Source organism: Petaurus breviceps, unplaced genomic scaffold (assembly GCF_028583685.1).
Source record: "Petaurus breviceps papuanus isolate PSGF00001 unplaced genomic scaffold, PetGlider_PUasm1.0 90895, whole genome shotgun sequence".
Taxonomy (NCBI): Eukaryota; Metazoa; Chordata; class Mammalia; order Diprotodontia; family Petauridae; genus Petaurus; species Petaurus breviceps.
The window spans coordinates 21,143,216-21,171,005 of record NW_027187372.1 but is presented as its reverse complement, the minus strand read 5'-3'; the positions used below and the strand labels follow the sequence as shown (position 1 = coordinate 21,171,005).

The 27,790-nt window shown below is 36.3% G+C and overlaps 1 protein-coding gene across 1 annotated transcript in view; it reads left to right on the top strand.

The window, feature by feature from the left end:
- Positions 1 to 5,705: 5,705 nt before the first annotated feature.
- The window catches only part of F13B (coagulation factor XIII B chain), a 44,790-nt gene continuing 22,705 nt past the window's right edge, over positions 5,706 to 27,790 (top strand). Inside the window, exons 1-4 of the mRNA XM_069074473.1 lie at positions 5,706 to 5,852; positions 11,500 to 11,700; positions 25,612 to 25,797; positions 27,573 to 27,749. Of these exons, the coding sequence (XP_068930574.1) occupies positions 5,789 to 5,852; positions 11,500 to 11,700; positions 25,612 to 25,797; positions 27,573 to 27,749 (628 nt within the window). The 5' untranslated portion in view covers positions 5,706 to 5,788. The remainder of the gene's footprint in view (positions 5,853 to 11,499; positions 11,701 to 25,611; positions 25,798 to 27,572; positions 27,750 to 27,790) is intronic.

Sequence of the window (27,790 nt, the reverse complement as noted above, 5' to 3'; positions counted from 1 at the left end):
AAGTAAGAATGAAAGGGAAATAGCTAGATCTCAAACTCTACTATAAAGCAGCGGTCATTAGAATACATTTTCTCCCCCACTTCTATGCTTTTGCTTAGGATGTCTCCCATGCCTTGAACCTTCTCTCTCCCCCATTTATCCCACCTTGGCACCAGAAGTTCTCTTAAACGATAAGCTCAAGTGCCAACTTCTTCAAGTGGCCAGCCTTTCCTGGTTCCTTCAGTTGTTAGTCCTGTCCTAACTCCTTCATCACTTTATACAGATTTTGTATATATCCTGTATTTACTTACCAGAGAATATGTCATATTGCTTTAGTGGAATTTAATTTCTCTGATTTAAGAAACAGATGCTTTTTTATTTGTATCTTCAAGTGCCTAGCATGGTGCTATTTAATAAATTTTTTTGATTGTTCGATGTTTGATAAAATCCATCTATCTAGCTAAATATTTAACTAAATAGTTCTTCATAAATGGCTTTGAATGCCAAAGAGAACATTTTGTGTTTGCCCTTGGAGGCAATAGGAAGCCCTGGAGTTTATCAAATAGAAGATGACATGACCTGAGTTTTAGGAAAATCCCATTAGTGACTAAATAGAGAATGAATTGGAATGGGGAGAGACTTGAGGCAGACAGATCCACTAGCAGGCTATATCAGTAATCAAGGTGTTAGTTGATGAGGGTGTCAGAGAAGAGCAGGGAGCATATTTGAGCAATGTTGCAAAGGTGAAATCATCAGGCCCTGGCAAAAGATTGGATATGGTGAGTGAGAGATAGTAAGAAGTCGAGGATGGCACCTTTTTGGGAGCCTGAGAATCTGGGAGAATGGTATTGCTCTCTACAATAATAGAGAAGGTAGAAGGCAAGGGAGGTTTAGGGGTAAAGATAGTGAGTTCTATTTTGGACATATTGAGTTTAAGATGTCTACTGGGCATCCAGTCTGAGATGGTCTGAAAGACAGTTGTCGATGTGAGATTGGAGGTCGGCAGAGAGATTTGGACTGGTAAAGTAGATTTGAGAATCATTAGCATAAAGATGGTAATTAAACCTTGGGAACTGATGAGATTACCAACTGAAGTAGTATAGAGGAAGAAGAGAAGAAGACTAGGGAGCCTACTGTTTCTGGTAGAGTCAGGATTATATAGAATGGAAGGACTTTGAAGAAATTGTGAAATGTAGACAGTCTATAAGCAGTTCCATTTTGCTAACCAGGTGGTGAGAAATCTTTTTTTTTTTTTGCTTTTGGGAGGGGTAAGGGCAGGGCAATTGGGATTTAGTGGCTTGCCCAAGGTCACATGGCTAGTAAGTGTTGTGTCTGAGGTCACATTTGAACTCAGGTCCTCCTGACTCCAGGGCCGGTACTCTATTCACTGTGCCACCTAGTTGCCCCCTAGAAGCCTTTTTTTTTATTGGCTGGTACAACCAGAAGTTAGGCCAAAAGGTCTAAGTCATATGCACTCATGATTTTACTTCTTTGCTGACAGCAGTCAGTGAGAGAGAGAGAGAGAGAGAGAGAGAGAGAGAGAGAGACAGTGCTGTAAGGGGAAAAACCCTGGGGCTTTCTCTCCATCAAAGCCTTGTGGTTCCAAGGAGACCTCAGTCACTGGTTTCTGATGAGGTACAGGCTCTGGGAACCTCCCTTGAACTCTGATTAAATCATCTTATTTGATGAGGCATTTGCATGAGGCAATAAGCCTTACCTTGTAGGTCCCAAACCTCTTGTTTGGCATTCCTCTGTTACTAGACTTCCCACCCCTGAGCCTATCAAAATATCAATCCACCATTGAACTGGCCTAGACCACCATTGTCTGTAACCTCCAGCAACTTCCCACCCTTAATCACTCGATCTCATTAACTCTTCCTGAAGACCCTCCCCAAACTCCTCTAGAACACCCCTAGATTCCTCCCACAACCTTCTATATATAAGACCCCATCTTGTCTCCATGTATGTGAGAGCACCATAGAATAGCAAGAGTGCCATAGAATGACCTAGCACAGGATTAGTCTGTGTCCAATACAAGCGAACTTTTAATAAACTTTTCTTTTGCTGAGAGAAGACTTGAGTCTAATTCATTCAGCAGGACCCTGTGTGTTGCTATTTTGGGGTCTCCAGAGCAACCCTAACCCTCTCTATGGGTAACCTCTTCAGTTTCTGCATTTCTTCTTTTCTTTTCCAAGTGAAGGAAATAGAACCTTCTATCTTGTGAGTTTCCAAAGGTAAGATGACCAAGTGTTCAGGATTCTTAGCATCTGGGTTTTGTGCCAGCTCAGCACTGATGCCCCAAAGAGTAAGGGCTGACCTGCCCAAGTGACCTTCAGGATCTAACTCAGTGGTAACTGAGATGAGGACCCATCCAAGCAGGCATGCCACATCTGGAAACTGAGGTAAGAGTGAGACACTGGTCAGTAAGGAAGAGTGTTTCCCCTGAGGTTTTGTGGGGGAAAACTTTGTTCTTCACCGTCTGTTATATCTTCGAAGTTAGTACCCCTTTGTAAAAGCTAATTGATATAAATGGTTAAATGGAACTGGGACCTTAGTTACTGACACCTAATGTAACAAAAGCTATTCAGATGATGACATGCAATGATTACTGAGAAACTTGAAAACACAATTGACAAAATGCAAAATACTTGATTTGGGAACAACAACATTTATCAAATGATCACTAACACAGCACTAACAGAAGTCTGTTACATATTGGGATTTTTAGTGCATAACTGAACATGCAAGAACCTGTCCCATCTGGCACCAAAGCTAGGGTTTCACAGAGCAAGCTAGTGAAATTTATGCAGCTTCCCCACCCCATCACAAACAAATTAGATTTTTTTCACTTCATATTACATAACTGATATCAAAATTCATATCATTCAGTGGTGAAAAGAGCTGCAAGAAAACAGATACATTAATTCATTGTTGGTGGAACTATGAATTAGTTCAGCCACTTTGGGAAACAATTTGAGACTCTGACCAAAAAGCTGATAAACTGCATACTCTTCGACCTAGCCATGCCACTACTAGGGTAATACTCCAAAGAGATCAGAGAAAGAAGAAATGGACCCATGTATACAAAATATTTATAGCAGCTCTTTTTTCAATTGCAAAAAATTAAGAACTGGGTGAATGCCCATCAGTTTGAAGAATGGTCAAACAAGTAATGACATATAAATATGATGAAATGCTACTGTGCTATAAAAAATATGAAAGAGGGGCGGCTAGGTGGCATAGTGAGTAGAGCACAGGCTCTGGAGTCAGGAGGACCTGAGTTCAAATGTGGCCTCAGACACTTAGCACAAAACTAGCCATGTGACCTTGGGCAAGTCACTTAACCCCAATTGCCCTACCTTCCCTCCTCCAAAAAGCAAAAAAAAAGGAAGGAAGGAAGGAAGGAAGGGAGGGAGGGAGGGAGGGAGAGAGAGAGAGAGAGAGAGAGAGGGAGGGAGGGGGAGGGGGAGGGAGGGAGGAAGAAAGAAAGAAAGAAAGAAAGAAAAAGAAATGGTTTCAAAGAAACCTGAGAGGACTTATATAAACTGATGCACAATGAAGTGAACAGAACCTAGAGAACAACTTGTACAATAACAATAATATTATAAAGACAAACCACTTTGAAAGGTCTAGGTATTCTGATCAATACAATGACCAACCACAATTCCAGAGATCTCATGAAGAAACATGCTACCCACCTCTAGACAGAGGTGATTCACAGTACAAGCCAAGGTATATATTTTATTTTTTGGACATGGATGATGCTCAATTTTGTTTTGCTTTACTTTACAGGTTTTGTAACAGGTTTTATTTTCTAAGTTTTTCTCAACAAGGGTAGGGGAAGAGAGAAAATGCTCACCTTAAAATTGGATTAAAAAATAAAATAACTAAAAATTCATGTCACTCAATAACCATGGGTGATAAAGAAATTTTGTTTCCATTATAAAATTCAGCATGAAGAATATATATAAAATGCCAAGAAATTTCCTGGTGACAAAATGTGTTAATTAGTGCCATCATGCTTTTCAGCTGCCTTTAGTATAGTTCCTTTGTTCTTGTTGACCCCTTCTTAGCCAACATTTGGACTCAATGACTGAAAAAGTCCTTATGTACATATTTCTAAAGAATGATAGATGCATAGAATCACAGAATTGAAAAGGGCCTTGGAAATTTCTCTCTGTCTCTCACTGTCTCTCTCACATTGTTCTTAAGAAACAAAACAAAACCCTTTCCTTTCCTATAGACTCTTCTCCTTTGTAGCAAAGCCTAAGAGGATGCTAGATAGTTTGACTGACTTTTAGGAATCTCCTCATATTTGAAATGCAATGATTGAAGCAAGTTTTTTTTCCTTTCTTTTTAGGTAGTGTTTGAATGAATTGGGAAAGTGGCCACAAATATATAATTTGTCCTAACTGAAATTTAATAGGTTTGAAGATAAGGAATGTAAGAGGATTTTATTGTAGGAAATATGTATATCTCATGAAATAATTTTCTAAAATGTGTTTTGTTTAAAATTAATTTACTTTTTAAAAGTAGCTTGACTGGTGTCCCTGAACGTTGACTGTAACTAACCCAAATTACCACTAGATGTCATCATGACTCTGTCCACTGTATTTTTTATCTCAATTTATACAGTTTGTACAAATACATTTAAACTGTATATTTAGATTTCCATAAAGAATTATAACTACCCTCAGTATAACTACTTTACATAAATTCTTTTTTTAATTGTTCACACCATTGATTTCATCAGTGTAGGGAATTGCCAATGAGGAAAGTTCTTCCAATAGTGAAAATCACCAATTTTCTATAACTTATTGACTTAGAAAAGTACTTGTAGGTATTGGGAAGTTAGATAACTTTCACATAGTCACTCAGCCAATGTCCATTTGAGGCAAGACTTGAACCCAGATTTTCATGATTCCAGAGTCTACCCTCAGACTACCTCCAATTTTTACTTTAAAAGAGGTTAATTGACATGTAATGAATATTTGTACAGTTCCATTTTGTTCATCTCATTCAAGCATGTGTTGTTACTGTTTTATTGCTTATTTAAGTCAGATTTATTTTTTAATCTTTTTTTTCCCCCAATGAATTGTGTCCTTCACAGTTCACTCTAAAACTGCTTCTTTCATGGGTTTTGCTTGTCCAATAATGAAGCTGTCCCAGCTCAAGGTTTTACCTGTGCCTGCTAATGGAACTGCCCTCTATAATGTCTCTTTCCCATCACCTCTTTTCATAGCTCTTTCTTACTTTTTATCTTTCCTATTCACAACTCAGTAAATTCTACCTTAGACAATTTTTTGCCATGTGTTATAAACAAACACTCTTTAACTACCTCACTCCTTTCTAGTTCTTGCCCAGGAACCTCAGGAAAACCTTCTTTTCTTTCTCCTTTCCAACCCAACCCTTTTTACATCTATAAGACCACCTCCTCTCCAATAACAGACCTGAAGAAAAAGTCAACTATTCAAACTTTTTTAGAAACAATTTTTGTAAAGGTCACTAGTCTTTTGTTCAAATTCCAAATTGGTTAATAACAGTAAGAGAAATTGGTGGCACCAGTGGACTTTACTCTATGGACTTAGTTTTTACTCAAATTTAGAATGTTAATTTTTTCCCCTCTTTTGAAGGTTACCAAAGTTAATTGTTAAATGATTTAAATGAAATGTATAAACTGTGTTTAAAAAGAGCTATAGACAACTATTGTAAATGATTAACTTTTTTCCAGAGAAATGCTAGGTGTATTCACTAAAGAAAACTTTAGCATACTTTCAGGATAGCTTATGGCTTTATTAAACTACTGAAGATGAGGCTAAAAGGATTGACTTTTACCATGATACTGATCTTTTCAGGAGAACTTTTCACAGAAGGTAAAATTATACTCTTTTAAATATAAATCTAAAGTATCATCTAACTTATATGTTTATGTGCTCTTATTGTCCTTTTGCCCTTTTAAAAATATTATTATGTTTTCTATAAATATTATTTTCCCTGTTATTTAGCATAGATCTTTCCTTGGATGAAAATGGTCATTTTTCTTTACAAAAGATTACCTCATTTAAAAAATCTATTCAAAGTTAGGAATAATAAAAAGATCAGACACTGAAAGAGCTGACAATATTATAAGAAGTTGAATCAAGTCTTGTTTCCAAATGCTATTTTAGAGATCTCAGTATTTTTGCCTTTTGTTCTAGTGTCATATCACACAACAGATTGATATTCCAAGAAAGTTCAGAAGAATAGAAATGTTTAAACTCCCCTAGCCTTGCAACAACCCAAGAAGCTATTGCTGATATTATTATCTTCATTTTATAAAAGAAGAAACGTGCTATTAAGGTTTAAATGGCTTGACTAAGATATCACAATTAGTAAGTGCTGGAGCTGCACTTGTCACCAATTTCTATATTATTACTTTTCTATATCTTGCCTTCTCATGCTTTTTTTTATTGTTGTTGTGCCTCACTCTTGGAAATATCAGTTTATGAGAGGAACTCTAGATAGAAGCAGAGTTGTATTGTAGAAATTACCCTGTACACCTATTCATGCAGTCTAAATCTATCACCTAACTTCCCCATGATGATTCTTTTTATTAGTCTCACCAATTCATCCCTGGGATTTTAATCACCCCAACCCTTCTGGGTGCCGGTTACTAGTAGGTACTTTCATTTCCAATCTCTTGTAGCACCTTTTATTCTACAGAGAAAAAAGTCTCTCAAAAATCAAGAAAGAAAATATTCTACCAAACTCTTGCTCAGGAGACACATATAGTCCCAATACATAAACCAGGGAAGGTTAGAGAAAAGAGAAAAAGAACTACAGACCAATATTATTAATGAATATTGATTAAAATTTTAATTAAAATCCTGGACCATAGCAATACATCCCCAAAACATTCATTATGATCAAGGTGGGCCAAAATCCATTATCTATAGGGGAATCATTTTTGTTCCCATGCCTCCTTCTGATTTCTTCCAAATAATTTAGAAAATGCAACAGACCAAATCCTGATGGGGGAAATTCCAGAAAATTCAGACAATCATTTTTCTAATCTAAGTCAGCACAGGGAATCAGAAAGAGAGGTCTGTGGACACTGGGGAAAGGGTGTGTTTAGGATCCTGCAGAGCATTGTATTTTTGTATTAGTTGTTTACATATCTTGGATATTAAATTCTTATCAGAAATATTTGATAAAAAGGGTTTCCCCCCAGTCAACTACTGTTCTTTGTTCATGTTTTTCAATTTTATGTAATCAAAATTATCTGTATTATTCTCTGTAATTGTTTCCATCCCTTGTTTTGTTAAAAATTCACCCTTATTCTGATCCTTCTTTCACAACATGACTAATTTGGAAATGTTTAATATGATTGTACAAGTATAGCCTATATCAAAATGCATGCTACTTTGGGGAAGGGGGAGCAGAGAGAGGGGGAAAATTTTGAACTCAACATCTTATATAAGTGAATGTTGAAAGCTAAAAGTAAATAAAATAAAAATTCACCCTTGCATAGAACTGTGAAAGATATATGATTCCCTTCCCTTCTAATTTTTTTTGTGGTAAGATCTTTAAATATTTAGGTTATTCATTTGCAATTTGTTGTCAAATATCATGTAATATGTTTGTCTAAACCTAGTTGTTGCCAAGCTGTTTTCCTGTTTTTGCAGCACTTTTTTTTATTAGATTGTTTGGGATTTAGTAGGGCATGTTTTGGGTTCTTATTTTTACTTTTTATTATCTTTTTCTTCCACATTATCAAAAATTTCCCAAAATTTCAGTCCCCCCCCACTCACCCCTATGCCTCCTTCTTATATCTTCCAAATAATTTAGAAAATGCAACAGACCAAATCCTGATGGGGGAAATTCCAGAAAATTCAGACAATCATTTTTCTAATCTAAGTTAGCACAGGGAATCAGAAAGAGAGGTCTGTGGACACTGGGGAAAGGATGTGTTCAGGATCCTGCAGAGCATTCCAGTGACGAGAGAGGCTAGATAATAGGACAAGAGGAAATCCTAGATCCATACAGAGACACCTCATGTTGGGTACAGGAACAGATGCCACTTGGGAGTTTTTTCACTCACTACCCAATCCTGAGTCAGATATAGGGCAGATTGAGGAAAGATCTGCCCTGAGGGTTGAAGGGGTTAGGGCATTTAGGAGTAAGTAGTGGAGTGTACTGTTCAAGGAAGACATTCATAATCTTGTAGCAGGAGTATGGTTTAGACACCAGGAGCAGAGTGGTGACTCAGTTCCAGACCAGTCTGAAACCTGCAGGGAATAACCAGGGCAGGACCCAGACCAAAGAGAAACTTTACTTATGCCCAAGTGAAAATTCTCTAAAAATTAGACTGAATCAAAAAGAAGTCAATTTCTCCATGAGACAAGAAATATCAAAACAAAGTTAAGAGACTGAAAAAGTGGAAGAAAATGTAAGGTATCTCATAGTAAAACAACTGAGCTGGAAAATAGATCAAGGAAAAAATTTAAAAACCACTATTCAACTACCTGAATGCAATGACACATTAAAAAAAAAAAGATACTAGACTTAATATTTCAAGAAATCTTAAAAGAAAACTGTCCACATGTCTTAGAACCAGAAGGCAAAGTAGAAATAGAAAGAACCACCAGTCATTTCCTGAAAGAAACCCCAAAATGAAAATGCCAAGGAACATTACAGGTAAAATCTAGAACTTCTAGGCAAATCAAAAATACCTCAAGTATCTGTAAAGAAAGAATTCAAGAACTGAGGATCCATGTCAGGATCACACACAATTTAGCAGGCACTACTATTAAAGCAGCAGAGAAAGGCAAAGGATATAGGCTTATAGCCAATAAAACTGAGTATAATCCTTTTTTTAGCGTGTGTTTATTTGGTCATTTATTTTTAGTTACGTCTGACTCTTTGTAATCCCATTTTGGAGTTTTCTTGGCAAGGATAAAGGTTTGCTATTCCCTTCTCCAGCTCATTTACACATGAGAAAACCAGGCAAACAGGGTTAATTGACTCGCCCAGAATCACACAGCCAGTAAGTGTTAGGAAGATTCCAACCCAGTTCTCTGTCCACGGTGTCATCTAACTGCTGTTAGTATAATCCTACAGAGGAAGAAATGCATCTCTAATGAAAAAAGAGTCTTCCAAGAATTCCTGATGAAAAGACAGAGCTACATAGAAACTTTGAAGTTCAAACATAGGAGTTATGAGAAACTGTAGCAGCAAGCACCCCAGCGTCCCCAGGGTGTCTGCCAACACAGGTTCTTGGATCTTCTTTGATAAAGGAAAGCAACTCAAAATGGGTTAACAAGCTTACTTTAATCAGTCAAACATATGTATTGTTTACCTAGTTCAGGGGAGAAAGGTCAGCACCCCAAACTTCAGAATATACAAACAGAATTATCAAGACAGAGAAAGAGATCAAGTAGACAGCTTTCCAAACTGTCCAACTATTACATGTATACCAAATCAACGTCTGGGTTTCAAAGCTGGAGGGCCCTGAACAACGGCTTCCCAGAGTTTCATCTGATCAAATCACAGAACACTTCTCAAAGTGAGCCCCAAAACAAAGCTACACATCAGGGCTTATATAGCCTTCTCCTGGCTCAGAGAATGTAACAACCTTATTGACCCACTGGCCAATCAAAAAGTATCTACTGAAAAACAAGCCTCCCACCTCAGGCTCCAGGTGCACTTTAGCCTAGGGGCAGGGAAGATCTTCAAAATTTACATTCCCATTACAGAAACATAAAATGATAAACACAATTGAACAATAAGAGACTTAACAAGGACAAACTGCTTATGTTCTAATACTCAGGCATATACACTCTGAACCCTATCATCATTTGGAGTAATAGAAAAAGTTTAATTAGACAGAAAGCCCAAGAATGGTTCTGTCATATCTTAATGATCTTAAGAGAAGAATGGAAAAAGAGGGGAAGAGAACTAAGTTGGAATTGGGGGCAAAGGAAAAGAAATGTCAAATCAGTATAACAATCAACCACAATTGTAGAGGACAGATGATGAAATATGTTACCCATCTCTTGATAGGTGAAGGGCGCAACACAGATTGATACACTGTAATGGCAAGCACAGAAGTAATTAACACCTTGTTTCAGCTATTGAATTAACACCTTGTTTCAGTTCAAATTTCTTTTGAGCCTTGAATCAAATCTGTTAAGAAACAGAATGTGTGAACCCCACAACTTGTGAACCCTAGAACTTATGAACTTCTAGAGAGGAGCTAATGACCATATATAAGGAGAGCCCCATGGCTAGAGACAGAGAACTGAGAAGAGCACTCTTGTGGTGGCAGAGTCAAGGAAGAGAAAACTTGTGGTATCCTGGCACTCTGTCTGCTCTGTCTGTGTTGATGTTCATTTGTGATACTTTCTACAGAAGCTCTGGGACCTTCCTGGAAGCCCTGAAAGAGGATTTTCTGGTTGTATGTTTACAGAAGTCCTGGAGGAGGGTTTTGGAGGTCCTGGGACTTTACTGATGATTTGTGCTGACCTCTTGGACCTTGTTTGTGGTCTGTGTTGATTTCTATGTTGATGATTTGTGTTGAGTTCTCAGACCTTGTTGGTGGGTCTGAGTTGATTTCACAGGCAGATAGTGAATTGATGATGGTGCTGGCAATATGCATGAATATTATTGTGGCTCTGTCAAGCTTTGTCTTCCCAGAAACAGGAACTGTAAAGGACTTGAGGTGGACTGGACACTCTGAACTTCAATATGGAAGGGGAACTGGATGAAGAACTGGACAAGGAGCTGGACAAAGAACTGGGAGCTGCCTGCCTTTGAACCCAGGTGACAGTTGGAGCTGGGACCATGGAAGAAGAACCATGGAAGCTGAGAGTAAGCCTTGAGTCAAGCTGAAAGAAGACTTTACTTGGATACTGTGTACTGACTGAGAAGATTATGATTTACTGTGACCTAGGGGTGGAGAACTTTGACTTTTGTACTTTGTGATTGAATTAAAGATTTTGTAATTGACTAAATGAATGTATTTTTTTTAAAACTATGTGACCACTTTGGCAAAAACTATGTGGCCATTTTAGTGATAAGTTGTTGAGTTGTGACATGGTGAATGCTTTATTTTGCTTTTCTGTGATCAGTTGTAACATTGTGAATGCTGTATTTTGATTTTCTATGAATGTTTTACTCTGATTTGTTATTGAATAGAAAGTCCACTATACTATGTAATCAGAATATTGAGAGTTCTTCACAGCAGCAGTCCTCTGAAAAGCTGCTTGTATATGTGCTTTATATGCACACACATATGCACATATATACATTTATAAATATATTTTCTTAAGTTATGACTGATGTGGAAATCTGTTTTGATTGATTGCAAATGTTTGTAAAAGGCTTTTGTTTTTCTTTCATTCTCAATTGGGCAGAGAGTATGGGGATGGGGTAGAATGGGAGGAAGAAAGAATGCATTTTTGTTGATTAAAATAAAATCTAGTTAAAAAAGACTTTAAACAATATAAAAAAATCTCTCCCCACCACTTATTTTTTTTTTAGCTAAATCATGTGATATGCCTAATGTTGAACATGGAAGAATTGCTCAATATTACTATACTTTTAAAAATCATTACTTTCCAATGGATCTAAACAAAAAGCTTTCATTTTCTTGCTTGGCTGGATACTCAACTAAGACTGGGAAACAAGAAGATATAACTACATGTACATCAGAAGGATGGTCCCCAAAGCCAGAGTGTTTCAGTAAGTCAGTTTACATTTCCCAATGAAATGTCTTTGATTGTGAAAGAAATTAGTTTGAATGTGTCAGGGACAAAATAAAACCTTGTGAATGGTTTAGTTTTTTAAAAAAGTATATGACATAGGGAATAGAGTGTGTGACAATGATTATAGTATTTACTCTCTAGGTGCCTTCAACTCTCTAGGATTTATCCAGTAAGTCATAGATGAATTGTAGGGGTTGAACTCTGTATTGGTACAAAGAGTTTCCACACCACAATTTTCCTTCTAGAAAATAACAAATGGTCATAAAGCAAATCTGAGGACTTGGTACAAAACATATGCTGACTATTTATAGTTTCCTCAAAAAACTATTCATATCCCTTGACAATTTATCAGTTGGGGAGTGAGTGGCTCTTGATCTCATAAATTTGAGTCAGTTCTCTATATCTTTCAAAATTGAGATATTTATTAGAGAAATTTGTGGCAAAAATTTCCCTCTCTGCATTTGCCTGTTCTCTTCTAATTTTAGATGCATTAAAAAAGATAAAACCTTTACAGTTTTATTTGATGAAAATTGTTTATTTTAACTCTTACAAACCTCTCTATTTCTTGTTTAGTCACAAAGTTTTTCCCTATCTATTGATCTGGCAAATGATTTCTTCCATGTAACTTTGTGATCTCACATTTGATATCTAAATCATGTATTCATTTGGAGCTTATCTTGGTATCAGATGTGGGATGCTGGTTTATACCTAGTTTTTATCAGATTTATTTCCAGTTTTCCCAGCAGTTTTGGTCAAATAATGAATTCATACTCCAGTGGCTGGGGTCTTTGGATTTATCAAAGACTACACTACTGTGCTCACTTGTTTCTGTATACTGTGTGCCTAACCTATTCCACTGTTCAACCTCAGTACTTCTTAACCAGTAAAAACTTAACTTTTTTTGGATGATTGTGACTTTGTAGTGTAGTTTGAAATCTCATCCCTTTCTCCCCACTTTTTTCATTAATTCCCTTGATATTCTTGGCTTTTTGTTCATCCAAATGCATTTTGGTATAATTTTTGTCAGCTCTATAAAATAAACCTTTGGTAGTCTGATATGCATGGAACTGAATAAATGAAAAGGTAATATCATATGGACTATATTGGCTTAACCTATTCATGGCAAGTAATATTCCTCCAGTTATTTACATCTGTCTTAATTTGTCTAAAAAGTATTTTGTAATTGTGTTCATATAGTTTCTGATTGTACTTTAACAGTTAGACTCTCAAGCATTTTATGCTTTCTGTAGTTATTTTAAATGGAATTTTTCTTCCTATCTCTTGTTGTATTATGCTGGTAATAGACAGAAATGATGGTGATATCTTTTGGTTTATTTTGTATCTTGCAACTTTACTGAATTTATTGTTTTAATTAGTTGGATTTTAGTTGACTCTCTAGGTTCCCCTAGGTTAAGTATCATATTGTCTGCAAAATGTGATTTTGTTTCCTCTTTGCCCTATATTTATTCCTTCAATTTTCTCCTAAGGGTTATAGCTATAATTTTAGAACTATATTGAATAGTAATGGTGTTAATGGATACCCTTGCTTTACTCCTTCAGAAAGGCATCTAACTTATCTCTATTACAGGTGATGCTGACTCTTGGTTTTAGACAGATAACTACTTATCATTTTAGGAAACTCTATTTAAGCTTATGCTTCCAAGTGTTTTTTTTTTTTAAACAGGAAAGGGTATTTCTTTTTGTTGAAAGCTTTTTCTTCATTGTTTGATGTAATTGTATGATTTTTGTTGTTTTTTTAAATTTTGTTGTTTTCTTAATTATGTTTATAGTTTTCCTAATATTGAACCAAGTCTGTATTTCTGTTGTAAATCCAACTTGGTCACAGTACCTCCCATATTTGATCTATGTTACTGCATTCTCCTTGATAATATTTTATTTAAATTTTTAAATTGTTATTCCCAAAGTGTTTAATTGTGGAATTTTAATTGGGTAGTTTTCTAGGTTTTTTTTAGTTGAATGGCCAATTCATTGATTTGCTTTTCCTTTAGTCTATTAATTAAAATGTTTAGAGATATAAATTTCCCCCTAAACACTATGTTTGTATCCCAAAAGTTTAATGTTGTTTCATTGTTTTCACCATCTTTAATGAAATTATTGATTGTTTCTATAATTTGTTCTTTGACATACCCATTCTTTGGGATTGTTACTTAGTTTCCAATTAGTTTTTAATCTTTGCTTCAAAGGCCCTTTATTGAATATAATTTTTTGCCATATTGTGGTTAGTAAAAAAAATGCATTTAGTGGTTCTGTTTTTTTGCATTTTTCTGTGAGGTTTTTAGTGTCGTAATACGTAGTAAATTTTTTTGTGAGGGTACAATACACAGTTTAGAAATAGACATATTATGGGGTTGCTAGGTGGTGCAGTGAATAGAGCACTGGCCCTGAAGTCTGGAGGACCTGAGTTCAAATTAGACACTTAACAAAAATACTAGCCATGTGACCTTGGGCAAGTCACTTAACCCCAATTGCCCTCCAAAAAGCAAAAAAAAAAAAAAGAGAGAGAGATATTACTTTATATTCCCACTTAATATTTTCCAGAGGGCTATCATATCTAATTTTTTTAAAGTTCTATTCAGGTCTTTCATTTATTAATTATTTGGGGGGGAGGGAGAGGGGTTAGATTCACCCAGGACTGAGAGGGATAAATTAAGGTCCCTTACTATTACAGTTTTACAATCTACTTCTACTTGTAAGTATTTTAACATTTCCTTTAAGAATTTAGATGCGATGCCATTTATTGCATAAGTATTTAGTACTGATGTTAATTTATTATCTTTGGTACCTTTCAGGAAAAGATAGCTTCCTTGTTTTTCTTTTTTAACTAGGTCTCTTTTTACTATTGCTTTGCTGGATTCATATTTCCTAGTACTGATTTTTTTAGTTTAGTTGAAGCATAATAGATTCTGTTCTATTCCCTTTTCTTAATTCTATATATTTTTCTATTTCAAGTGTGTTTCATGTAAAAATACATAGTTAGATTCTGGTTTGTAGTCCATTGTGCTATTCTCTTCTGTTTTATGGATGAATATATCCAATTTGCATTCACAGTTATGATTGTTAATTATGTGTTACCCTTCATCTCAGTTTCTTATAGTGTTCCTTTTCTTTGTTTCCTGCTCTCTTTTAAGAGTTCAAATTGTTTTAACTAATCCCTTCTTTAATTTACCATCCCTCTTATTTCACTCCTCCCCCTTTCTCTTAATACTTTTTTCTCCTTTATCCCTGTTGTCTGAAATGTGTTTCTGAACCCAATTGTCTATATATGTATTCTTCCCTCCTTTGATCAGTTAGATGAGAGTGGTGTTCAAATTTTGCCTGTACTACCCACATCTTCCTTCTTGTATAGACTTCTACTCACATGCCTCATTTATGTGAAATAACTTTTCCTGTTCTTTCTCTCCCTTCACCACCCTCCCAGTGTATTCTTCTTCCTCTACCTTTCCATTCTTTTTACAATTATCAAAACATTATCATTCTTTGATCTCTCTAATTAGACTCCCTCTGTGATCTCTGATAATGATAATTCTGAGGGCATACATGTACCATCTTCCAATGTAAGAATGTAAAGTAAAACCTTGTTAAGCCCCTTATGTCTGCTCACTTATAATTACCATTTTAATGTTTCTCTCAAATCCTGTGTTTGAATCTCAAATTCTCTACCCAATTTTGGTCTTTTTAAAAAAAATTAGGAATCCTTAGAAGTATTGTTTTTCATTAGAAATTCCCCCCTCTCCTCCCAGATTATACTGTTTTATTGGAAGGTATTTTTAGTCATAAACTTAAGTCTTTTACCTTCTAGAATCATATTCTAAGCTCTCTGCTCTTTTATTACAATGGTGGCTAAGTCATTTGTGACCCTGATTGTGCCTCCTTGATATTTATATTCTTTTTTTCTGGCTTCTTGCAGTATTTTTCTTTGGTGTGGAAAACTGTGGATTTTGGCTATAGTTTTTTTGAAAGCTTTCATTTATGGCTTTCTTTGAGAAAGTGACTAGTGAATTATTTCAATTTCTACTTTTCCCTCTAATCTTCAGAGATCTGGGCAGTTTTCTTTTATGATTTGAAAAAATATGATATTCAGACTCCTTTTTGGGTTTCAAGTAGTCCAGTGATTCTTTTTTTGAGAAAATCAGGATTAAGTGATTTGCCCAAGGTCACACAGCTAGTAAGTACCTGAGACTGAATTTGACTCAGGTCCTCCTGACTCCAAAACTAGTTCTCTAATCACTATGCCACCTAGTTGCTCCTTCCAGTGATTCTTAAATTCTCTGTCCTTGATCTTGTTTTCCAGGTGTGCTTTTGCTATGAGATACCTCATATTTCTTCTATTTTTTCCTGTCTTTTAAATTTGTTTTAATATTTCTTGAAGACTCATGGAATCATTACCTTCTATTTGGTTGATACTAGTTTTCGGGGAGTTATTTTCATGGGCAAGATTTTGTACTTCTTGTGCCAAACTGTTAATTGTCTTCCCCTATCATTATTCCCTAGTTCTAGACTCTTTTCCCATTGTTTTTCTACTGAGCTCATTAGGTTTTTAAAATCATTTTTAAACTCTTGCTTTTACTATTCTGAGAATTCTGGTTGGACCTGTGTCCAAGTTGCATTTTCCTTTGAAATTTTGCTTGTAGATTTTTTGTTGTTGTTGTTATTCTCTTCTTCTGGGTTTGTTTCTAGAGCTTCTCTATTACATGTTTATGGTGGAATTCTTTTTGTGTTTGCTTGTTTTTCCTTACTACTTTTTGATGTTAGACTTTATACTAGTACTAATCTCTGTACACTTCTTTTTTTTAAATTTCCACTTAGTAGTATTTTATTTTTTCCTGTTACATGTAAAGATAGTTTTCAGCATTCACCTTTATAAGATTTTGAATTCCAATTTTTTTACTCCCTCCCTCTTTCCCTTCCCTCTTCCCCAAAACACCAAGCAATTTGATATAGGCATGTACAATCATTTTAATCATATTTCCAAATTAGTCATATTGTGAATGAAGAATCAGAACAAAAGGAGAAAACCACAAGAAAGAAAAAATAAAATAAAAAAAGAAAGAAAATTCAGATTGCATAGATCTTTCTCTGCATGTCTATGGCATTTTCCATCATGAGTCTTTTGGAATTGTCTTAGATTATTGTATTGCTGAGAAAAGCTAAGTCTGTCAAAACTGATCACTGCACAATGTTGCTGTCTCTGTGTCCAATGTTCTTCTGGTTCTGCTCAGCATCTGTTCAAGTAAGTCTTTCCAGGTTTTTCTGAAATCTGTCTGCTCATCATTTCTTATAGCACAATAATATTTCATTACATTCATACACCACAACTTGTTCAGCCATTCCCCAGTTGATGGATGTCCTCTCAATTTCTAATTCTTTGCCACCACAAAAAGAGTTGCTATAAAAGTTTTTGTTGTACATGTAGGTCCTTTTCCTTTTTGTTATGATCCCTTTGAGATACCTATCTACTAGTGGTATTTTTGGATCAAATGGTATGCACAGTTTGTTTGCTTTTTGGGTGTAGTTCCAAATTGTTCTCCATGCTTGTTGGACCAGTTCACAACTCCAGTAACAATGTGTTAGAGTTCTAATTTTCCCACATCTTCTCCAACATTTATCATTTCACTTTTCTATCATATTAGCCAATATGCTAGGCATGAGGTGGTACCTCAGAGTTGTTTTAATTTGCATTTCTGTAATCAGTAGGGACTTAGAGCATTTTTCCTTATGACTATAGATATCTTTAATTTCTTCATCTGAAAACTGCCTGTTCATATCCTTTGACCATTTATCAATTAGGGAATGACTTGTGTTCTCATAATTTTGACTGAGTTCTCTATATATTTGAGAAACGAGGCCTTTATCAGAAATACTTGCTGTAAAAATTGTTTCCCAGCTTTTTGGTTTCTTTCTAATTTTGGTTTCATTGGTTTTGTTTGTGCAAAAGCTTTTTAATTTAATATAATCAACATTATCCATTTTTTATTTCATAATGCTCTCTATTTATTGGGCAGTCATAAATTCTTCCATTCTCCATAGATCTGACAAGTAAGCTATTCCTTGATCTTCTACTTTGCTTATGATATCACCTTTTATATCTAAAATGTGTCTCCATTTTGATCTTATCATGGTATATGGCATAAGATTTTGGTCTATGTCTAGATTTTGCCATACTGTTTTCCAGTTTTTCCAGCAGTTTTTGTCAGTGAGTTCTTGTCCTGGAATCTAGGTTTGTTAAAAAATAGACCACTATACAAATTTGCTACTGTGTCATGTGTACCTAATCTATTCCATTGATCCAACATTCTATTTCTTAGCCAGTACCAAATAGTTTTGATGATTGCTACTTTATAATATAGTAATAGATCTGGTATGGTTAGGGTACTTTTCTTTGCATTTTCCCCCCTAATTCTCTTGATATTCTTGAACTTTTGTTCTTCCAGATGAAATTTATTAATCATTTTTTCTATTTCTATAAAATAATTTTTGGTAATTTGATTGGTGCATATAATTATTGTGCTATATACTATTTTTATTATATTAGCTTGGCCTACCCATGAGCAATTGCTATTTTTCCACTTGTTTAGATCTGACATTATCTGTGTGAAAAGTATTTTGTAATTCTGTTCATATAGTTCCTAGGTGTGTAATGGCAAGTAAACCCCCAAATATTTTATATTGTGTCCAGTTGCTTTAAATAGAATTTCTCTATTTCTTGCTGCTGGGCTTTGTTGGTAATACATAGAAATAATAAAGTTTAGGTGGGTTTATTTTATATCCTGCAACTTCTCTAAAGTTGTTAATTTTATATATGTATATATGTATGTATGTATATTTTTGCTTTTTGGAGGATGGAGGGCAGGGAAATTAGGGTTAAGTGATTTGCCCACAGTCACATGGCTAGTAAGTGTTAAGTATCTGAGGCTGGATTTGAACTTGGGTCCTTCTTACTCCAGGGCTGGTGCTCTATTCACTGCACCACCTAGCCACCCCTAAAGTTAATTATTTCAAGTAGTTTTTTAGTTGATTCCCTAGGATTCTATAAGTATGCCATCATATCATCTGCAAAGAGTGACTTTTGTTTCCTCATTGCCTATTCTAATTCCCAATTGTCTTCTTAATGCTAAAGCTAACATTTCTAGAATGTTATTGAATAATAGTGGTGTTAATGGGTATCCTTGTTTCACACCTGATCTTATTGGAAAGACCTCTAGTTTATCCCCATTAGAGATTATGGTTGCTGATGGTTTTAGATAGATACTACTTATTGTTTTAAGGAAAGCTCCACTCATTCCTATGTTCTCTAGTGTTTTTAATAGGAATGGGTACTGTATTTTGTCAAAAGATTTTTCTGCATCTATTGAGATAATCATATGATTTCTGTTGGTTTTCTTATTGATATGGTTAATTATGTTAATAGTTTTCCTAATGTGAAACCAGCCCTGCATTCATGGTACAAATCCTATCTGGTCATAGTGTATTAGCCTGGTGATAAATTGCTGTGATCTCTTTGCTAATATTTTATTTAAACTTTTTGCATCAATATTCATTAGGGAAATTGTCTATAATTTTCTTTCTCTATTTTGACTCTTCCTGGCTTAGGTATCAGCTCCATATTTGTATCATAAAAATAATTTGGTAGGATTACTCGGGCTATTTTATATAGTATTGGAATTAATTGTTCTTTAAAAGTTTGGTAGAGTATACTTACCAATCCATTTGTTCCTGGATATTTTTTCTTAATGAATTCATTAATGGCTTGTTCATTTTCTTTGTCTAAAAATGGAGTTAAGTATTTATTTTATCTTCTGTTAATATGGACAATTTATATTTTTGCAAGCATTCATTCATTTCACTTAGATTGTCAGATTTATTGACATACAGTTGGGCAAAATAGCTCCTAATTATTTAATTTCCTCTCCATTGGTAGTGAATTCACTCTTCATTTTTGATACTGGTAATTTGGTTTTCTTCTTTTTTAATCAAATTAATAAAAGGTTTATCTATTTTATTGGTTTTTTCATAGAATCATCTCTTAGTATTATTTATTAGTTCAATAGTTCTCTTGCTTTCAATTTTATTAATCTCTCCTTTGATTTTCAGAATTTCTAATTTGGTGTTTAATTAGGAATTTTTACTTGTTCTTTTTCTAGGTTTTTTAGTTGCATGCCCAATTCATTATCTCCTCTTCCTCTATTTTATTAATGTAAGCATTTGGAGATATAAATTTCCCCCAAATACTGGATTTCTATACCCCAGTGCCTGTATATCTTATTTCCCAGTTGCATGTAAAAAAACATTTTTCTAAATATTTGTTTTTAAAACTTTGATTTCCAGATTCTTTCCCTTCTTCCCTCCTCACCCACCCCCACTGGGAAGACCAGCAATTCAATATAGGTTGTACATGTGTAGGTATGCAAAATGTTTCCATAGTAGTTATATTGTGAAAGACTAACTATATTTCCCTCCATCCTATCCTGCCCCCCACTTACTCTATTTTCTCCTTTGACCCTGTCCCTTTTCAAAAGTGATTGCTTCTAACTACTATCTCCCCCAATCAGCTACTTTCCTGTAGGGTAAGATACACCATTGAGTATATGTTATTCCCTCCTTAAGACAAATTCAATGAGAGTAAGATTGATCTATTCCCTTTCACCATCCTGCTCTTCCCCTCCATTGTAACAGTTTTCTCTTGCCTCTTTTATATGAGATAATTTAACCTATTTTCTCTCTCTCCCTTTCTCCTTCTCCCATTATATTCCTCTCTTACCTCTTGATTTTCTTTTTTAGATATCATCCCTTCCTATTCAACTGACCCTGTGTCCTCTGTCAATGTATACATTAACACATATACACACACTCACATATATATTTATACAAACATACACCCTCCTATACATACATGTATATGTATGTATACACACACATGCACATATATACACACACACATATATTCCCTTCAACTATCATCATACTGAGAAAAGTCTCATGAGTTACAATGATAATTTTTCCACGTAGGAATGTAAATAGTTCAACTTTAATAAGCTCCTTATGATTTAATCCCAGCTCCTTTGACCTCCAGAATATCATATTCCAAGTCTTTCTATCCCTTAATGTAGAAACTGCTAGATCTTGTGTGATCCTGATTGTATTCCCACAATACTCAAATTGCTTCTTCCTGGCTGCTTGTAATATTTTCTCCTTGACCTGGGAACTCTAGAATTTGGTTATAATATTCCTAGGAGTTTACTTTGGGGATCTTTTTGATCAAAAGGCAATCAGTGAATTCTTTCAATTTCTATTTTGCCCTCTGGTTTTAGGATATCAGAGCAATTTTCCTTGAGATTTTTCTTGAAGGATGATTTCTAGGCTGTTTCTTTGATCGTGGCTTTCAGATAGTCCAATAACTTTTTTTTTTTTTGCTTTTTTTTTTTTTTTGGAGGACAGCTGGGGTGAGATGACTTGCCTAAGGTCACATGGCTAGTAAGTGTGTCAAGTATCTGAGGCTGGATTTGAACTCAGGTCCTTCTGACTTCAGGGCCAGTGCTCTATTCACTGCACCACCTAACTGCCCCAATAATTTTTAAATTCTCTCCTGGGTCTATTTTCCAGGTCAGTGGTTTTTCCAATGAGATATTTCACATTGCCTTATATTTTTTCATTTGTTTGGATCTGTTTTATAGTATCTTGATTTCTCATAAATTCATTAGCTTCCATTTGTTCCAATCTAATTTTGAAGGAATTTTTCTCTTCAGTGAGTTTTTGAAATTCTTTTTCCATTTGGAAAATTTTCTCCTCAGTGGCTTTTTGGGCCTCTTTTGCCATTTGAGTTAGTCTATTTTTTAAGGTGTTATTTTCTTAATAATTTTTTTTGGTCTCCTTTAGCAAGTTGTTGACTCTCTTTTCATGATTTTCTTGCATCATTCTCATTTCTCTTTCCAATTTTTCCTCCACTTCCCTTATTTGATTTTCAAAATCCTTCTTGAGCTCCTCCATGGTATGTAGCCAATTCATATTTTTCTTGGAAGCTTTTGATGCAGGAATTTTGACTTTGTTTTCTTCCTCCCATTCCATGCTTTGATCCTTTTTGTCCCCCAAAATGGATTCTATGGTCTGATTGTGCTTCCTCTGCTTGCTCATCTTGCCAGCCAATTACTTGACTTTTGAGCTCTTTGCTATGGTAGAACTCTGCTTCCAGAATAGAGAGAGCTATGCCCCAAATTGCTGGGGTTTTCACAGCTGTCAGAGGTGTTAGGAGGGTGCCCTCTCTACAGTCCCCACAAGCTCTGGCACACTGCCACACACCCAAATGCCACAGCCAATACTGTGATCCAGATCCAAGCTGGTCAAAGCAAGAGTGATTACCCTCTGAATGGTTGCTTGGTCCCCTTTTGATCTGCAGGCCAGGAGCTCAGGAGGCAGCCACATGACAGGAGCTGTAGCCACCATGCCGCTGCCATGTCTTGCCCTGGGGGTAGGGGCCAGACCACAATCTTCCGTCACCCAGTTCCAACAGAGTTCCCCACTGACCTTTTACTTTCTCTTTGGTGTTTATGTGTTGAGAAGTCTGGAAACTGCCACAGCTCCTAGTGATTCACTCTCTTGAAGTCTGCTCTGGCCAGTCTGGGCCATTAGTTAGGGTCACCCCAAGACTGAGCTTGTGGGGCTCATTTGGGACTGTGCCGGGCTCAGAGGCTGGTGCAATAGACCTTTTCTATTACTCTGCCAGGCTGCCTTCAGTAGATTTGCTTCTCTGTCACTTTGTGGGTTCTGTAGCTCTTTTGTTTAGAGTCATATTTTACAGGTATTGGAGGTGGTTGGTGTGAGAGCTTAAGCAAGTCCCTTCTTTTACTCTGCCATCTTGGCTCCACACACCCCTCTACCATATTTAACTTTTCTAAAAGTCTACTCATCTCCTTGCTTATTTTGTGGTTATATTTATCTAGTTTTGAAAGGTGGAGGTTGAGATTCTCCAGTAGTATAGTTTTGCTTCTATTTTTTCCTGTAACTCATTTAACTTCTCCTCTAAGATTTTGGACATATAACACTTAGTGCATATATGTTTAGTATCAACCTTACTTCCTTGTCTATGGTATCTTTTAGCAAAATGTAGTTTTCTTTCTTGTCTCTTTTAATTGATCTATTTTTGCTTTTGCTTTGTCTGAGATACTTTAACTGAAACATAATATATTCGGCTCTAGTCTTTTACATTTACTCTGTGCATATCTGTATGCTTCAAATGTGTTTCTTGTAAACAACATATTGTAAGATTCTGTTTTTTAATCCACTCTTATATCTGGTTCTATTTTATGGGAGAGTTTATCCCATTTACATTTGATGCCTGTACCAAAGGGGTGCAGGCCGAATGTAAGGGTGTGGCAATGAAATGACAACATGCGAGCCAGGTAGGAACTATCAGGGTACTCTGTTTATGTTTTCTGGGGCAAGGGTTTTTGTAACAGAGGCAGTTGCATCTGGTTTTCTCATGGAAAAAATAATTAACTGGCTTGTACTTAATTATTGGCAGCTGTGCAATCCTTGGGGGTCACTTCTCAGGAATCATGCCCTTGCTAGTCATGGAAAAATGGTGAGCCAACACCCTGAGCCATAATTAGCCCATGTGGGGAGTGGGGTCCAGGGGAATCCTGGTCCAGACTCTACCCATGACTGGACTGGCTCACCTTGGCCCTCAACACACATTCACAGTTATGATTACTGTGTATTTTCCTCCATCCTATTTACTACTGTTTATACTTTCTCTCTCATTTCACCCTGTCCTTCTTCACCAGTGTTTTGCTTCTGAGCACCACTTCCCTCAATCTGCCCTCCCTTCTATCAATCTACATCCCCGTTTCCCTATCCCCTTCTCTTCCTACTTCCCTATACAGTAAGATAGATTTCTTTATCTGAATGTGTATGTTATTCCCTCTTTGAGTTAAATCTGATGAAAGTAAGGTTCAAGCAATGCTCACCTCCTCCTTTCTTTCTCTCTACTATAATAGGTCTTTCATACCTCTTCATGTGATATAATTTGCTCCATTCTACCTCCCCCTTTCCTCTTCTCCCAGTACAATTCTCTTTTTTCTTCTCCAACTTTTTTATTGTAACATCAAAGTCAGTTTATAACACACTCTCTATATATGTATACTCTTTCTAACTTCCCTAATAAAGAGTTCTTGAGACTTGCAAGTATCATCTTCCTATGTAGGGATGGAAACAGTTTAACTTTATTGAATACCATGTTTTTCCCCCCCTTTCCTATTTACCTTTTTATTCTTCTTTTGAGTCTTGTATTTGTTTCTTGAAAGATGCCATCTGGGACCTATTTTTGGTCATGACTTTCAGGTAGTCCAATAATTTTTACATTCTCCCTCTTTTTGCTCATTTTTAAACCTATTTCATGACTTTTAAAGTTGAGTTCCGCTTCTGGGGTGCAGGAGGGCACTGTCCCAAGCTTCGTGCACTGGGAGCCAGGGGCCTGATGACTGGCTTTCTGTGCCAGGGCCTCTGGGACTGGCAGTTTGCTCTGCACTAGGGTAGCCCAGTCTACTTGTGTTTGTTGTGTCCTGGGTTCTGGAGCTGGCAGTTTGCATTCTGTGCTGGAGCTGGAGGCCTCACAACTGGCCTGCTTTGCCACTGGCCTGTTGAGTCAGGGCCATGGGGCCTCTCAGTTGATGATCTATGCTGTGGCTAAGAACCTCCCCCTGGCTTGTCCCAACACTGCCTTCACTAGGCTATGCTTCCCTTTTAACCAAGTGAGACAGACCTTTCCTGAAGTCCTTCTAAGTCATCTTGGGCTGGAAATTGGTTTCAGTTCATCTTTTTGTGAATTCTGTCACTCCAGAATTGTTTTAGAGGCTTAATTTAACATTGTTTCTGGGGGAAACTGGGGAGAGTTTAGGCAGCTTTCTGCTTCCTCTCCACTATCTAGGCTCTGCCCTGCAAACTCCCCTTTGTGTGAGACTTACCCTAGTTATTCCACTGTAGGCCTCAGCTTGGGCTAGAGGCTAGAATGGAGTCCCTGCTCCACTCCTGAGATCAGAACCATGTGGCCACTTTTTGCTTCTGAACCCATTCTTTGCTCAAGTCACAGCCAGAATCCCATACTGCAACTGATCCTCTCTGCCACACCTTTGTGCAGGTTCCCTTTGCCCTCCCCCAGTCCAATTCAGAACTGAGTAGTGGATGACAAAGCTGACAAGGTTCCCTCCCCACCTCCATAATCTCTTCCTGCCTTAGTCTTTCTTGCCCTGGTGCCTAATCTTGTTACTCTTTCAAATCTTTGGCCACTGGAATGTTCCACCAGCCATGCACTCCTGGTCAAATCCTGTCCTTATCTATCAACCTCTCTGTCCCCCTAACTTGACCTGGGCTAGAGAAATGACTCATTATGACTTTTTCTTACCTTTCTTAATAAGAATTTTTTCTTGTGCACTTTTAGATCTTTGTGGAGGAGATTTGATGGGGAGCTAGGATATACTTCTTTCTGATATTCTGACATGTTGGGACATTTTATAAAGCCTATCTAGGCTTGCTAAAGGCAGATGCTTACTCATCTTCAGTGACATGGTAGAAGAAAGTGGGATTTGTAAATATAGAGATAGGAAATGCAAAATTTTCAAGTTAAAAATATTCTTTGCATATCCAATTGGCTTTCAAAAGCATTCAACAGGTTTCTTTTTTTACTTTGCCTAGAAAAAAAAATATTCTAGCTTCTTATAATATAGAATTTTTCAAAGTTTAATCAAAGCCTAAGAAGTAAAAAGAATGAAATTAAAATTCAGTATAACATTCCTCTACTTCTTTAAATTCACTGTTTAAGTGCAAAAGAGTTTAATTGCATTATTAAAACTGAGGTAGAATATTTCTTTTTATACAGAAAAATGTAAAAAACCAGTCTTGCATAATGGCTTCTTTTCTGACCAGAAGATGTTATATAAAATTCAAGAAACTCTACATTACAAATGTGCTTCAGGATACAAAACTACTGGAGGAAAGGATGAAGAATTGCTACAATGTCTTTCCAAGGGATGGTCTTCTCAACCAAGTTGTAACAAGGAACTTGGTATTCATCTCTGAATTGCTTCCAATATTTTTAGATATGCACCTTTGTTGTTACTTTTTTTGGAAGATGTCTGTGTGTGTGTGTGTGTGTGTGTGTGTGTTCAAAGGTGCTGTATACTCTTTCCCTGAGACTATAGCCATAGTAAATTAAGACATATTAAGAAAACTTTTGTTGAAAAGGCAAATGTTAAATTGAAAAACCACAGAGATTAAGGAATTACAACTTCTAGGATGATTTAACTTTTTTACCTTGGGTAAATATTTTAATCTCTCTATTTCTCTAACAACATGATATAGTGGGGAAAAAAACATTGAATTTGAAATCATAAGATCTGAGTTTGAATCCTGGCTTTTCTTCTTACTACTTGTATGATCTATGTAAAATGTGGGAGCTGACCATGGTGGACTCTATGATCCACTTAAAATCTAAATCTTACTATCCTATACCTTTAGCAATTAGGAGGGCAGCAATTTACATATATGCATGAATGTTTGATAGCCACCAACTTTCCCAAACTTATTTGCATATTAAAAAGAACACCTTTCTTTTTAATCCAAATGGACTTGTAATTGATTAATTTTAAGTCTACTGGGATGAAAAATGAAGTGAATATGGGGGATGTATTTGAATAATAACATCAATAGCAGAGCTAAGATTTGAACCCAAGGCCTTTGATTATAGGTCCAATTTTTTTTTGTATTTTTTTTTAAGCAATCGGGGGTTAAGTAACTTGCTCAAGGTTACACGGCCAGTTATTTCTGGGTGTGGTGCTGAGTATCTGAGCCCGGGATTCGATCTCCAGGTCATCCCAACACTGGAGCCGGTGCTCTTACTCGCTAAGCCACCTGGCCGCCCTAGGTCCAATATTTTTTAAAAATTATATTGAGTCTCAATTGGCATGATAGTGCCTATTCAATTTTAGGATATGGTATACTTTGGGAAGAGAATAGTATAACTTTTGGGTATACTAAAGTTTTTAGAGCCACAGGTTGGGTGGCAGGTGGACCTCGAAAGTGAATGAACACCCCTGAAAAGGACTCATACTAGAGGTGCTAGTCCTTGGAGCTTAGTCAGACATTGAAGTTACCAAGGTTATCTACTGCATTTCAGGCCATTGCCCATCTTGACTTTTGTCTTGCTATTGGACTTTGATGACTCTGGAGGAGAGAGTGAGACTGAGGACTGTGCAACTCTGCCTCACTTAAATCCAGTTCACATGTAAGTCCAGACACCACTTGGTGGTCTCATCAGTCCTCTTTGAAAACAAAGGATGAACAACAACAAGAATAGGATGAAGTGGAAAAGGGGGGAGGGGACTTTGGGCAATAGAAAGGAGCACCATGAGCAAGAGACTGGGGTAGAAGAGTGAAGAAAGCGAGGGAAGTGAGTGTCAAAGATTTACTTTAAGTGCTTTGAAATGCTTCCAAGCTTAATATTACTCTATATTCAGTGATCCAGGACTTTGAGGTTTCTTAGTATTCTATACTAAAAGTGGTAATACATATTTGAAAATGTGTGTGTGATGGTTTGTTTGTTTTTTGCCTTTTTTTTTGGAGGGCAACTGGGGTTAAGTGACTTGCCCAAGGTCACATGGCTAGGGATTTGTGTGTGTGTGTGTGTGTGTTAAGTGTCTGAGGCCGGATTTGAACTCAGGTCCTCCTGACTCCAGGGCTGGTGCTCTATTCACTGCGCCACCTAGCCACCCCCTAGTTTGTTTGGTTTTTTTTTAGTAAGTGACCTGAATATTAAATTTTTTTGGAAAAAATTTTTATTAGAAACTTGCCTGGTCCCTGAGTTATATCATGGGAATTACTCCTCAAGCCAGAAGATCTTCAGAGTAAAAGAGAGACTGTACTATGCATGTGATGATGGATATTTCACTACTGGGGGAAAGAGATCTGAAGAGGCAGAATGTCATCCATATGGATGGTCTCTCATTCCAACATGTACCAGTAAGTGGTGGCTTTGAAAATAATTTCCTTCCATTAAAAAA